Source organism: Pinus tabuliformis, chromosome X (genome assembly GCF_031772625.1).
Source record: "Pinus tabuliformis cultivar Carrire ecotype Pingquan chromosome X, CPIR1, whole genome shotgun sequence".
Classification (NCBI taxonomy): Eukaryota; Viridiplantae; Streptophyta; class Pinopsida; order Pinales; family Pinaceae; genus Pinus; species Pinus tabuliformis.
In genome coordinates, this window is record NC_142308.1 from 301,610,459 (window position 1) to 301,625,210 (window position 14,752).

General features: G+C 34.0%; 1 protein-coding gene across 1 annotated transcript; it reads left to right on the forward strand.

Moving 5' to 3' along the window:
• Window positions 1–1,361: 1,361 nt before the first annotated feature.
• LOC149139610 (uncharacterized) lies at window positions 1,362–1,946 on the forward strand. Its single transcript, XM_089450778.1, has one exon. The coding sequence runs from the start codon at window positions 1,362–1,364 to the stop codon at window positions 1,944–1,946; it is 585 nt and encodes a 194-aa protein (XP_089306904.1).
• Window positions 1,947–14,752: the final 12,806 nt, after the last annotated feature.

Genomic DNA, 14,752 nt, shown 5'->3' on the forward strand with positions numbered 1-14,752 from the left:
AATGACAACACGATCCTATACATGGCTGAACCAACTCTCATAACTCACTATGCAACAAATGCCAATCATGGTTCAAGACTCTATGACTCATATCAAATGATTTACAATAAGAATCTATGATCTCATGAGCATAATACAAGGCTCCATCAATGAGATATACTGCTAATAAATGACATTGAATGATGAAGCATCAGAATACATGGCTGAAATATACACTCACTACAATGGCCATACACCATGGCTCACCTATATTCATGACATAAATAAGTACATGACATAAATAATTAGCAATATGTTCCTTATATGAAAACAAGATAATAACAATACATATCATATGAGGACATGTGACAGTCTCTCCAAAACATCATCCATAAATCATGATCTTAGCAGTAGTAATAAAAAATAGATAAAAATACATATTGGCCCAAATAATAGGATGTATTAGCAACATCATGAACCAATGACATATATCAGCATCATGAATCAGAAATATACCAATCAGTTCAATATATCAACCCTCAATAGTTATGCATGGCAGTAGTTACGTGGGGAATATTGGTGATAAGGAACGTAGGGACAAGACCAGTAACAAAACAAATGTTGTGGATGACATCAATGATAATATTGGTGTTGAAACCGTTGAAAACATAAACAAAAGCGGTGTTGAAAATGTAATCAGCAGGAATGTTGAAACCATAAATGATAGTGTTGAAATCGTGAACAATAGCATTGATGCCATAGGAAACAATCCAACTTCAAAGAGAGGCAGTGCAGTATCAATTTCACCAAAAGAAATCATGATGGGCAGCGTGATCTCTTGCGTTGTTTCCAGCAATCCCGAGGTGGATGATTATGATGGTAGTAATTACGTGGGGAATATCGATGACAAGGAATGTAGGAACAAGACCTGTAATAAAACAAATGCTGTGGATGATAGTGCCAACATGGTGAGAACATCAAGTTCCAGTGTGGTTTCCAGCACCCTCAGTATTGATAATATTGGTGTTGAAACCGGTGAAAACATAAACAAAAGTGGTGTTGAAATCGTAATCCATAGGAATGTTGAAACCATAAACGACAGTGTTGAAATCATGAACGACAGCATTGATGCCATAGGAATCATGGAGGAGGTGAATATTACAGCACGCTGTGGTAATAAATATAAGGACAAAAAGAACATAGAAGGTGAGAAACTTGATTAAGAAATTAATATAGGTTGTAGAATTATTAAAAGTGATAGCGCTGCAGTTGATAATCAATTAAGGGCAGAATCTAATAATTTCGGTATTGATAGGTCTATTATTAGGAATCCCAATGTTCCAAATAAACTTGATAAGTGAGTCATTAATCTCTCATCCATAATGCTCACTCTTGAAGAAATTAATACCCTCAACAAAGGCTTGGGGTTCGCGGTTTCTCCCAGGAACATTCCATTTGAAAGCATCATCTTCAACATTGAGAATGGAACTCAAGGTATTTCATTAAATGATAAGGAGATATTAAGACATGAATGTTCCTTGGTTATGTTGAAATCTAAGCGGCCAAAGAGTAATTTAAATAAAGAGGGACGGGATGCTCTTAGATCTCTTCGTAATAATGATAAGATAGTTGTACTTAAGGTTGATAAAGGAGATTTTGTAAATCTTATTAGGAATGAAAGGGTGGATAAGGCTTATATTCTAGTAAGTTTTGACGTGGTTTCTTTGTTTACAAAGATTCCTCTAGATGAAGTTGTTCATGTTATAAAGGTAGCCACCGATCCTGAAACAACAAAACTTGCAGAAATTTGTTTACGGTCCACCTTTTTCAGCTTTCAAGACCATTATTATGAACAAATATTAGGAGTCTCCATGGGTTCCCCGCTCTCACCTATTGTTGCCAACTTATACATGGAGTACTTTGAAAGAAAAGCCCTTGACTCATACCCTTTGAAACCAACTTTGTGAAAAAGATTTGTTGATGACACCAACTTAAAATGGACTCATGGCAAGGTTGAACTGGAGAAGTTTTTCAATCATCTTAACTCTATATCTTCCAAAATCAAGTTTACTATGGAGCTTGAAGAAAATGGTAAAATCCCCTTTCTAGATGTACTGATCAGTAGAAAATAGGATGGTACTTGGGACACCAAGTCTATAGGAAGAAAACACATATTGATAGCTATCTTCATGCTGACTCATACCATCATCCATCCCAAAAATCTGGCGTCTTAAACACTCTGGCTGTTAGGGGACCCTAATCACCTAAATGAAGAAATTGAACACTTAACTTATGTCTTCAAAAACCTAGGATACAAAGGGTTCAATATTAAGAAAGCTATGAGAAGAACTCAGGATAAGGTCCTCTCTACAGGTCCTCCTAAAAACAGGAAATAAAATTGTGGGAAAATATACCTTCCATTCATCCAAGGGATTACGGATAAGATTGCAAAAATTTTAAGAAAGAAGAACATAAACACTCAGTTTACAACATGTGGAACAATAAGGCAAATGATGAGGTCAGTCAAGGATAACATAGATCATCAACAACTCAAGGGTGTGTACAAGATTGATTGCTCTTGTGGCAAGAGTTATATTGGGGAAACAGGACGATCTCTAAAAATAAGACTTAAAGAGCATGGAGCTGATATAAAGAATGGGAGATCCCGTACATCAGCCCTTGTGGAACACTCATCCAAAACCAAACATCATGTGTGTTTAGAAGACGCTAAAATAATTGCAAGAGAGGATCATTATCAAAAGAGAAAAATCAGAGAGGCCATCGAAATTATGAAATTTCCTCAGAACCTCAACAGGGACAATGGGAGTGAGATTAGTGGAAACTGGCTTCCCCTGATTAGACAAATAAATCCCTCCAAACCTTTAGAAGCATAGTATCACGGGTTCCCCAAAATTAATTAAATTAATAAATTAAATTTTAATTAAATTAAATTAAATTCATCAATTAAATTAATAAAATTTAGAAATTAATTAATTTAATTTTAATTTAATTTAATTAATTTTAATTAATAATAACCAAAATTACTCTGGTCAGAAGATTCTTCTCTCAAGGAACTATCATTTATATTCTATCAATTTTGGTCCTGATGATAGGCCCCTTTGGGGTTTGAAACATTGACAGAATGAACATAATACTGTGGATAATCCGAATCATGCTATTCCAAAAAACTACCACAGAAGCTTAAAGTCTAACACAACAATAACCATCATATGGACCATAATCCTCTATAATACTAAAAAACTGATAGCAACATATAACGATGTAATGGAAACAACATCACATCAGCAACCATACTAAAAAACATAAGCATCATAATATGTAGAAACAACATTTCCATGAAGCACATCCATAATAAATATAAACATCATGCATCATCATCATACTAATCTCCATGACACCACATGCATAAATTCACCAAACTAAATGTATAATACATGCCAACTGCATATCAAACCATATATGCAACATATATATATATGATCAAACATAAAACATCTGCAATGGATGAGAACATAGAATGAGATGCATAGCTAACTCCTCCAAGGATCCATAATGCCATCAAAACATTCGAAGCATATAAAGTGCCCCCCTCAACATGTGTCATATCTGCTCCTAATCACATCTTAGAAAGACAACATAAGTATCCAAAAAACACCATCAAGAAATAATAATAAAAAATATAAGCATCAAAATCGCCACAAAATAACTGCATGCAAAAACAATATGTGCCAAATACTCCCCCTAAGCCTATAAAGGCCTCACATCCATTTTCCAGTCTAAAAGATCTATCATGCAAGAGAGGACTGCAATATGTGCTGATCTCTTCTACTTAGAATATGATGAGAAATAGTATTCCCTTGATCTATTCTTACTTTTCACTCTTCCCTTCAACACGTACACATTATCTAGGGTTTTGACTCCTCTATCTATCACCCTCTTTGATCCTTCCTTTTGAATGAAACAACCCTTGGAGTTGAAGATCACTTCCTTTCCTCCATCAACCATTTGGCTCACACTTAGAATGTTGTTTTTAAGATATTCAATGAGCCATACATCTTCAACATTGGTCCTCTTTTCACCAAGATTGGCCTTGCCACTTCCCAAAACTCTTCCTGGTTCACTTCCTTAAAAAACAACGGGAGCACTTTTGACTTTCTTCAAGAATTAAAATTTCCTCCTCTCTCGACATATGATGTGAACATCCACTATCAATATACCATTTATCATCCTCATCATGTGAACAAAGAGAAATACCATACTTTCCTAATCGTTCTTCCTTTTTCTTCCACAAAGCTCTTGGTTGGTTTCTTTGTCGTGCATATCGTTTTGGTTGTTTATTTTGTATTTATAGTCTCATAGATCTAGGCAACAAGAAATCCTTGTCCACGTGTCCAAAGTTGTGACACATATATCATTCTACATGACCATGATAAGAAGCCAAAGGATCTGATCTTTTGTTCCTCATGCTAGATTTCCAACTTCTCGTACTAGACCTGCAATCAATGGCCTTATGGCCAAAAAGGTTACGAGCATAACATAAACCATTAAACAAAATTGTATACTTGAAGGAAGATCCCATTATTTTCAGTCCAAACTACTGCATAGATGTGTCCAATTTTCTCTTACAGAAAGTTGCCACATGTCCACACTAATGACATTTTGAAACACTCAATCTCATTCATCAAAGGAGCAAATGAATTCTGATTTCTCCTTTTAATTATGCTAGTATCAACTTTAGGAGTGAATGATTTTCTTGGCATAGAAACCCCCTTCGAATATCTTCTATGTTACCGATGAAATTGCTACCTATTTTCTGGAACATTGTTATTGTTGCTCATAATTTTCGTTGTAGGTTTCTTTGTATCTATTTTATTAATCTTTCCTACATCTAAACTTACATCACCTCTTTGAATAATTAAGCTAGTTTTGTTCACTACAATGATGCTCTTAATTTCTTAAAGATTCTGGTCCTTTTCTTCAATTTTCTTTCTCAATTTATCTACAACATTTTCGAGTACTTCTACATAATATTTCATTTCTTTTTTCTTGTTGCACATTACTTCCTCACTTATTTTTAATCCTCCAAATGGGTTCTCAAGGTAGTGAGCTCCTCCTTGAGATTTTTCTCTTTCTCATCACAAATCTGCAACAAATTCTTATGATCCATACATGAAACTGTTAGAATGTCCACTTTATAAGATAATTATTTTATTACAACTGTTGCATATTTATATTCATCCTTAACATGAGCAACATCATTTTCTTATTCACTATGTAATTCAAACGAATCACCAGTTTCATAATTCTGAAATGCCTTCAAAATTTTACCTCATGCAACATTTGATTTGGTTGAGATTTCACAATTTTCAGTTTCTTTTAGAATGGATTGATTTCCTTCCTTCTTCAAATTATTTTTTTGTTAAGACATCCTCTTCTTACTTTTAGCCATGATCCATGATCTACTCTCCAAGCGTTCAATCTGCACTCAAGAGCACAAGCTCTGATATGAGTTGTTGGAAACTAGATCACTACTGAGAGGGGCGAGTGAATGAGTAGTGATGACCTTTATATCAATTTTAAACTTTTTGTTGAATTATCAATTCCAACACACATTCATGAATTAATTTATCCAATCATGTAAGCAATAATAAAATCAAACAATAATAACCACAGAAATCATGAGAAATAACAACTCAAGCATGCACACATAAGAACACAAGTATTTATGGTGGAAACCCTTTCAGGAGAAAATGACCCTAGTGCTGCTGTGATGCTCAATTCTTTTATTAATATGCTGAATAAAGTGTATGTGGATTAACTTACACCCATAATATGGAAGGCTTAGCTTCCTACACTGTATGTTGGCACCGATCAGAATGGAAATATGTTTCTCTCATGGATCTATGGAAATCTCTCTGTTGGAAGCTCCAACGACCAATGATCCTTTCCCAACTACCATTGGACTATCCAAATCCGATTGGATGGAGATATATGTTCCATCTATTGAATCAACCAAGTCACTGTATGCTCTGAAGTCTTTGTGCCTTCACTTCCTCCATGGAACCTCGTTTCATTAATATTTCAAACTAGGTTCTCAATTCTCTCAACTTGAGCAACCCAACATCTTCATCATTATTCTCATAAAAAATGAATAAAAAAAATTTCCTGGAGAGGGATTTTTCTTCCCTTTTACTCACAACAATCTCTATTTTCTACTCTCAATTCTCCTCCATTTTGCAACCCAATTCAGCTCTAAATTATGCATACATAAATCTGAAATATCTCTACAACAAAATGTGAGTTGTTGTAGCAATCTCTACTCACTCACCATGCTCAAATAATAGAATGCTCTCACACTCTCAAAATAGCCAACCAAATAGACTCAAAACATTCCTCTATTTATCAATTTTATGTATTGAGTAACTAAGTAAATGGTACAAGTTATGGACCACTCAACATTTATGTTCACATGCTTTAGATTTGGTTGAGATAGATTTCTTCACCAAATCAATCCACTTGCTCCACTAGCCTTTTGATATTTTCAACCTTAATCAACTTCTAGAGGTCCCATGAACTTTTCTCACCATATGTTGAAAATTTACATCAAAGAACATCCCCACAACACCAAAATTAGCTCAATAATGTGAGGAATGTGGAGAAAAACTCGCAAAAAGGCTTGGTCGCATGCACAAGCCTACCTGAAATTGACTAGAACTTACAAACACTCTATTGGGCATGTCTTTGAGCAACTGGAGCTTTCCAATCACTCCCAGACCCATCCTCCATGTGGTTAGGGCTAAGGATGGTCAAAAATCAGTCAACTTAGCTTAGAAAATGTTCCACCTTCTTCTAGAGCTTAAAAACACTCTATAGAACCTTTGGAAGTCACTAGTACATCTGCAACACTTCACCAAATCTCTTCCATATCATCAAAATCATCACAAATAAAACTAGGTTAACTAGGATGCCAACCAACAACCAAAATAAACATCTAAGCAATCAAAATTCTCCACAACGTATCTACCATCAGTATGCAGCTTCAATACACATTAGACATCCTCTAACACCTATACAACCATATCAAACATTCATACCATCAACCATCTCAAACATCATCAACATGGGAGACATGGAGACCTAATCACAAGGTTCTTCAACTCTAACTCCTGTAGCAACCACCAATACATGTATGTAGCAACATCATTAAGATGATCATCACATCTCCAAGCTAGTCCATGATAGTAGACATTCTAAGGACCATCTACACCTCAATCATCATCTCAAAGCAAGTATAGGCTAGTAGAAATGTGAAGGACCATCTATACCTCAACCATTTGCAGCCACACATACACAAGTATAACCAACTCACCTGCAAACCAAGCAACTAGGTTTAAATTAATGCCAACCAACAACACATCCACAACACTGCAACACACATCAATTCCAATAGAGAGAAGGAAAGTAATGTAGGGACATAATACAAAATGGGATAGTAACTGATTAATGCAATGAAAGGAGACACAAAATAATGCAATGAGAAGAGAATCAATGTAGGAATATGATGCTAAATGCAAGATAAATGCATAATGCATTGAAGCGAACAAAGGATACATGCAATAAAGGAAAAGAAATTCATAGGAGTGAAGTTTCAATGATAGAGAAATAGATAATTGTACAAAAGGAAATAAAATATTTATGCAATGAAAACGAAATGCAAAAGAACTAAGCTAAATGAAAACTAAAGGAGTCCTGCAATGCAATGTAAACAATTTCTATATGCAATGAAATTAAAAGCAATGTGGGAGAATGATATTAAATGAAAAATAAAGTAATACAATGGAATAGACTAGATAAAAATACTAACTAGAGTTGCATGTAATGAAAAGAACAATAATGTAGAGAGATGAAGTTAAATTAAAACTATGCGAGTAATGTAATGCAACCAATTAAAAGTAGATTCAATGAAGGAATACTAAATGGGGGATAAAAGGAAAATGAAATGAAGAAAACATGTAAGTGAAAAAGGAAAGAAATGCCTGAAATCTAAATAAAAGACAAATGATCAATGGAATATACGAGAATGAACTGCAATTTTATACAACAGAAAACATAAAGGAAAGCATGCAACTAGCTATGAAAGGAAAATACATGCACAACTATTGTAGAAATCAAGTAAAACTATGACTAAAATTAAACCCTAATCTAACTGAAAAAATGGTCGAGATCATGTGAAGTCAAACTTCCAATGCAGCCATCGAAGCTGCCCCCAACCTACAAACACAAAGATACGAACAATTAGAACTGTCATGAAACAATGTGTTAATGTAAATATATTTACATATGTAACTTGCACAACATGTAGAAGGTCTCGCCCGTTGGAAAAATAGTTTTCCAGAATGGATTGTTATAACCAATCCACAATTCTATATGAATATACAAAATGATAAGCAAGGAAACCCTAAAAACCTCTCAAAGACATCCATTTGGTCTTATTTACCTTTGTATCAAGTACAAGAGAAAAATGAGGTTGCTTATTTGTAGAAGAGTTTGCCGAAAAGGATTCTTCTAGCTAATCAACAATTATGTCCTGATATTCGAAATGAGTAGCTTGAACCCATTGGAAACATTTCAATGGTTAGCATTCATTTAGAAAAACTATGATATGGAAATAATCTTGAGGGGAAACCCTAATTTTACCTTGTTCAAATATCTTGTAAAAATCGTGAGGACTTGACATATCCATCATCAAAATTTGAAGTGCTTCACTGTTTTGATAAGCCTCTAGACCTTCAAGTGGTGGATCATAAGATTTTGGTGGCTTGGTGAAATCAACATATGTATATTAACAACCATCATTTCGTATATCAGTGAGATCATGTTAACTAGATGACAATTGTTAAAGCCATTTCTTTAACAGATTGGTCATTTAACAAATAAGATTCTTCATATCTCATAAATGGAGATAAATCAATTAGATAAATTTGATAAATGGTTTGAGCTGAAGAGTCATCTTATTCCCAGGTTAAATATTGGAAATCAAAGGGGATATGTTCAATGAATTCATTCCTTTTATCTTGTAGATGAGAGACATCGCTACCTTATACCTAATTTCAATCAATTCCACTAGATTAAGAATCCAAAGGATTTAAAACGAGTTTTGGAGCAACACATTCTTTAAACAAGTCAAGATACAATGAATAGTGTACAATTGTTGAAAGAATATGAAAATATTATTATACATATGGACCAATTAAATTTGATTCGAAATTCATATCTTGCATATTCAAATTAGCTTGAGGAATCAATAAATCAACATGCAAGTTATACTCTGTAAATCATTTAAACATCCATTTTCACCGAAGACACTGCTTTGGTCATGGTAGGGAGAAAAAGTTAAGAGTCTATTATGGACATATGGGATATTAACTAAATCAGCGTCCATTTCATTGAAATGATAATCAAAAGAAGACTTACTGATTTCAGTTTGAGCTTCCCCACTTCAATAGGAATTATTGGAGCTTTTAAAGAAAGACAACTTTGTTCTTTTTCATGAAAAATATCTTCACTACGTTAATCACTGATAACAAAAATTTCATTATTAGCACAAGAAATATATTCATTCAATAATGAAGATGATGCAAGGTGAGAGATATCAGAAATTACAATTTCCTCCTCTAAGGTTTGATATTTTCCTTGAGTCACATCTAAAAAAGAGAAAAAAATTGGCATAATGAAACTGGGGATAAGATCTTGTTGATTGATAGATTGCAGATTCTAAGAATCATCAATATTCAATTCAGATTTAAATTGTTCCAAATAAAGGCAAACCAATCATGGATTTTTTTTTATGAAAATGATGCTAATTTACATATCTCTCAAGGAATCTATAACAAAGATTGAAAAATATGTTAGCAAAATCTTCCAAAGTTTCATCCAATTTCATTCTAATTCCATTGATCTCTTTGAATAATTTCTCACAATTATACCTATCAAAAGTAGATTCAAACTCATCAATAGATTGTTCCAATGAATGAATATATGTGGGCCTTGGAAAATTTTCACCCCATGATTTGACACAACCTTCAAGCATAAGGGTGAAAAGTCTACAAATGACATCTTCACAATATACACCATTAGAAACAAAATTTTGAAGAAAGTGAATCATATGTTTAGGAGTAAATATTTCATACTTGTCATCAAACTTAATTCTAGACAAGAGATCAACTATGTTGAAGGGGGTGTCAATATATACTCATCCATAAAAGAAACCCCAAATAGAGATTCTGGAAGGAGTCATTTAAAGTATAACTTAAAAAGTAAGATCCACATGATCATCTTGTCATTTTCCCTCTTTCTAATGCTAAATCTTTTGATAGGGAAAATGTACTACCAATAGTAAGGCAGTCTCCTTCGTGTGAAGTTCCAATTATACCTCACACTATTTATGATAGAATCCCCATTCTTTATGTGGGCCCTAATGCCACCACGATTTTTTTCCTCTTGGTTACTCAAATGAAGAGAGGTTATCATGAGAGAAAGTGTGAAATGTTGGAAAATGGGGATGAAATCACCTCACGATTGATAACTTGTAGAACAAAATATGAGAATATAACATAATAACAAGAAGGAGTAGGTATTAAGAAAGAATCAGTATGCTAAAACCATCTAAGATAGACATACATAAATGAGAATTTAACTGCAAATTCGTGCACAATAGGTTACTAATGTAGAGTGGGATAGGAGAGCGAAGATCCAAAGAAAACATATAATCCATAAGCCACGAATTAGTTTGTCAACATATACCCAATATGTAAGCACACATAGACCCATAATAAAAGTACTAGATAACCATTACAAATACCACAAAAATGCAGAGGAATCAATGCAAAGAGTGAAAAGCTTCTCATTAATATGGCATATTTTCAAGTACATGGACCTCAAGCCCATCAAAATCCAATAGTGGAATGATGGGTACTCATATCATCTCCAACATGCACTTCTAGCCTCACATGATCACTCAGCCTAAAAGCTACCAAGAGCGAGAGTCTTCTCGCTACCTAAGCACAAACAACTATCTAAATGATAATAGAGCTCAAGTGATAAAATCCATTTGTAAGAGGTACGAGGATATATTTATACAAATGGTTAGTGATCTTTCACCTCTCGCATGACTTTCCAAATTTTCGCATGGCCCATTTGACTCCTAAGACTTTTCATATTCTAAATGTCTCTTCATTTATTCCATGACATATTACCTTCTTAATGATTTTTACTTGCTCAAATTAGCCTTTACATGACTATTGACATTTTTTCATTTTCATAACTAGGAGAACAATCTTATTTATAATATGAAAAACAAGATATAATAAATTTAACCCCATAGGGTGTAAATTCATATAACGTAACAATCCTACAAGTAGCTTCATCCTTGCTAGCACGTAAATATAAGATGGACAAATTTCATCATAACAAAATAGGAAAATGTATGATAATTATCCTACCATTTATCCTAAATGATGTTAAATCAATATTGAGAGGTTCAAAGGAGTTTCTAGCCCTGAAATGTTAATTTCATCTCAATAACAAAGTTGATTGATCAATTTCATTCCTGTAACTCTATTCTTGTCTTGTGCTTCAATGTGCCTTTCATCGGTTTTGTTCAAGTTAATAATGTAGTCAAGATGTCTTTCCACTCTAAATGTTAATTCTTTTATTCCACTACCTAAGAAAAGAATGTCATATCTCTGTGTGTAATTAGTTTGTAACCACTCTCATGAAATTTCTTCTAATAATCTTTGATGCTTCAAGAACCGAACCCATGACAAATAAGTTTATGACCATTATCTCCCACCTCGAGGAAATAGGTAAATTTTTAGCTTCATTATCATGTTCCATTTGCATAGTTATAAATACACGGGCCATGTTTAATAGAAGTACTTCAATAGTGTAGACCACAAAATTGTCTAGAACAATTGATTACAATTGGAATTCTAATTGTAGTCTCGACCTCGAGTGGGCTTGACTTTACATCTCGATGGTGAAAGGTGCAATTGTCAAGCATGTAAACTTTGTGATCATCTCTTAAATGAGCCATCAAAAGGAGAGGCCTCCAACTATATTGCATTCAAAAGCCTCATAGGGGTAGTTGCATGGCTTAAAATTACAATAAGGTTTATGTCTTAATTCACTCTACTAAGATAAAAAAAAATCCTGGTAACCATAGCTTTAATACTAGTGAGCAAGTTCTTGAGATGATATCTCCCTTTCAGGAGCTAAGCATCTAAAATTTCCAAGGTTGCATCTACATGATTCAAACTAATTTCTTACCCTAGGGTTTGTACAAGTATTTGAGCACTTTGTTATAAAACTTTCGAAGATTACTCAGTCATGAGTTTCTATTAGTGAAGCACTATCCAAATCCTCAAATGACCACTTCGAAGTTTGTTCAATTTATTTTCACAAACTTCATGGTCATTACTTTCAACAAGTGCATTTGTGCAACATTTAAAACAATAGCTATAAGAACCCACAGGCTTGGAGGAATATTGTGTTAGACCACCATGAATATGGATGTGTTTTGCATGATAAGGAATTTCCTTTCAAAAGTGATCCTCCTTATAAAATCACTCAATCTCATTTTTTTGTATTGATCGCATGATCGTTGAAGACTCCCTTCAACCATCACCTTATGTATCTAAAAATGCACTTTCTCATGCACCATTGGTTAACAAAGAGAGCACTTAAGTGACACATCTCAAACGAGGTATATCAACTGATTATTGTAAAGAAAAAACACCAGCTATGCCCATTCCAGTTACAACCATTAACTACCTTCTATCATTATGCCTATGCATCATAGTTGTTTGATCATTCAACAACAAGAAATGGAGCCTTAAGAGATCATTTGATTATGTAATAGTAAACTATGTGAGCGGTTAGCATTAGGTATGGCCATTACAAATTACTATTAAGAATTACTTCGCAAAACCTAATATTTATGGCATGTTGTCGTGTGTTTTCTATTTTGTTGCTTTTGATTTGGATTCATGTAAGACTAACATTTTTTTGCTACTATCACATATATTATTATTTTTTATGATGGTGTGGGTGAGTAATGATGCCACACAATTCATTTTGCTACTGCAACAATCCATCCCCGCGTAGGTGCAAGCTCAATTTAGGTATAACAACACATTTGCAATATTCTATTGCTAGGTGGGTTTGATATGTCTACTCTCCTAGAGGAATCTTTATTGGGCGGTTTTACGTTACACATATATGAAATGTTATGAACATCATAAAGACAATCACTAGTACAAGTCCCTTTGGTGTACCGAGAGTAACGTTACGTATATAATATCATTACCATGGATGACAACATTCATTATATATTGGTTATGGGGCGCACTTATTGTGTGTGTCGATTTGATTGAGTCTCTCATGAATGAAGGTATTGAATTGAAACATTATCTTTCATCTTTGCAACAAAAAAAATTGTTATTCCCTAGAATTTTTCGTTTTAATGTAATAACTTATGCATCACTTTGCTATCAAAATATCCTTCACCATACCCTTTGGAAGCACGTTTTGTTAAACACTTGAAATTTATGAGTTAAGCCAGAAATATTTGTTGCAATTTGTGCCAAAATTGAAGAGATATTCATCGTTGACATTAGAGTTCCTTATAGAATAAATGCACCTTTCCACAATTCCGACTTTGGATCACTAAAGGGAGCAAAGTGATGTCCTTCTAGTTGCATGTCATGCATTAGTAGTTTATCTTCTACTTTCCTTGAAATCTCAACCAGGGATAAGGCACAAGATTTATTTCAAACACATTTGACCTTTATTATATTATTAAATGATCAAATTTTAAAGGAGCGTCATCATTTCCTTCTGTACCATAACCATAACCCTATCCTTACCATCACCCCATACCAAATTTGGGCAATCCCACCACTCATATTGTGTGTTGTACCATCATAGTGATTCGAAAGGTATACAAAGGTTTTCATTTATCTATGGTACATATATTTTATCTCATATGTTTTAACTTTAGTATCCACAAGGCCTTCATGGTCACCGATGGTGTGAAAGAAGACTCTTTTGTCATTAACCAATATAAAATGGACTTACAACAAAGTGTTTGGCCACTAGTGACTTGTCATCCCTTCGAAAGTGTGGAAGGATGAAGTTAACAAATTCATTTGGTGTTAGACACCCTCCAACATATTGTTGACAAAAAATGACTCATGTTAATTAGTGAACCCTTGGATCCACATTGAAACATAATCAATGGGTTGTTATGCAAATGTGACTTCCTATGACAAACACTACCAGCAACGTCTCAAACTTGGTTAAATCTGTGTTCCATATGTGGATATTCGTGAGTTGATTTCAGTGTATTATGTTCAGTACACTTCACAATAGCTTTATCAGGAAATTCCTTCACCAATTATTCCACAACATATCTCCAATCTTGTGCACTTCCATTGATGCCTTTAACCATAATTGCAATATCTTCACGAACTTTATTGTAATGGACATTATCACTTCCCTTTCCCATCCACACATCCTTATAGGCTCACATGTATATTGCGTTGAATAGTATTGTGCACTTGAAGAGTAAAGTCTCCTATGGTTTCTAAGATGGGCAATTCTTTGTCAATTGTAAGGAGCAAATGCATTTTTTTCTTCAATTCATTTTTCATGTGGGTGAATAGACACTTATCTTCAAATCCTTGTCATTCAC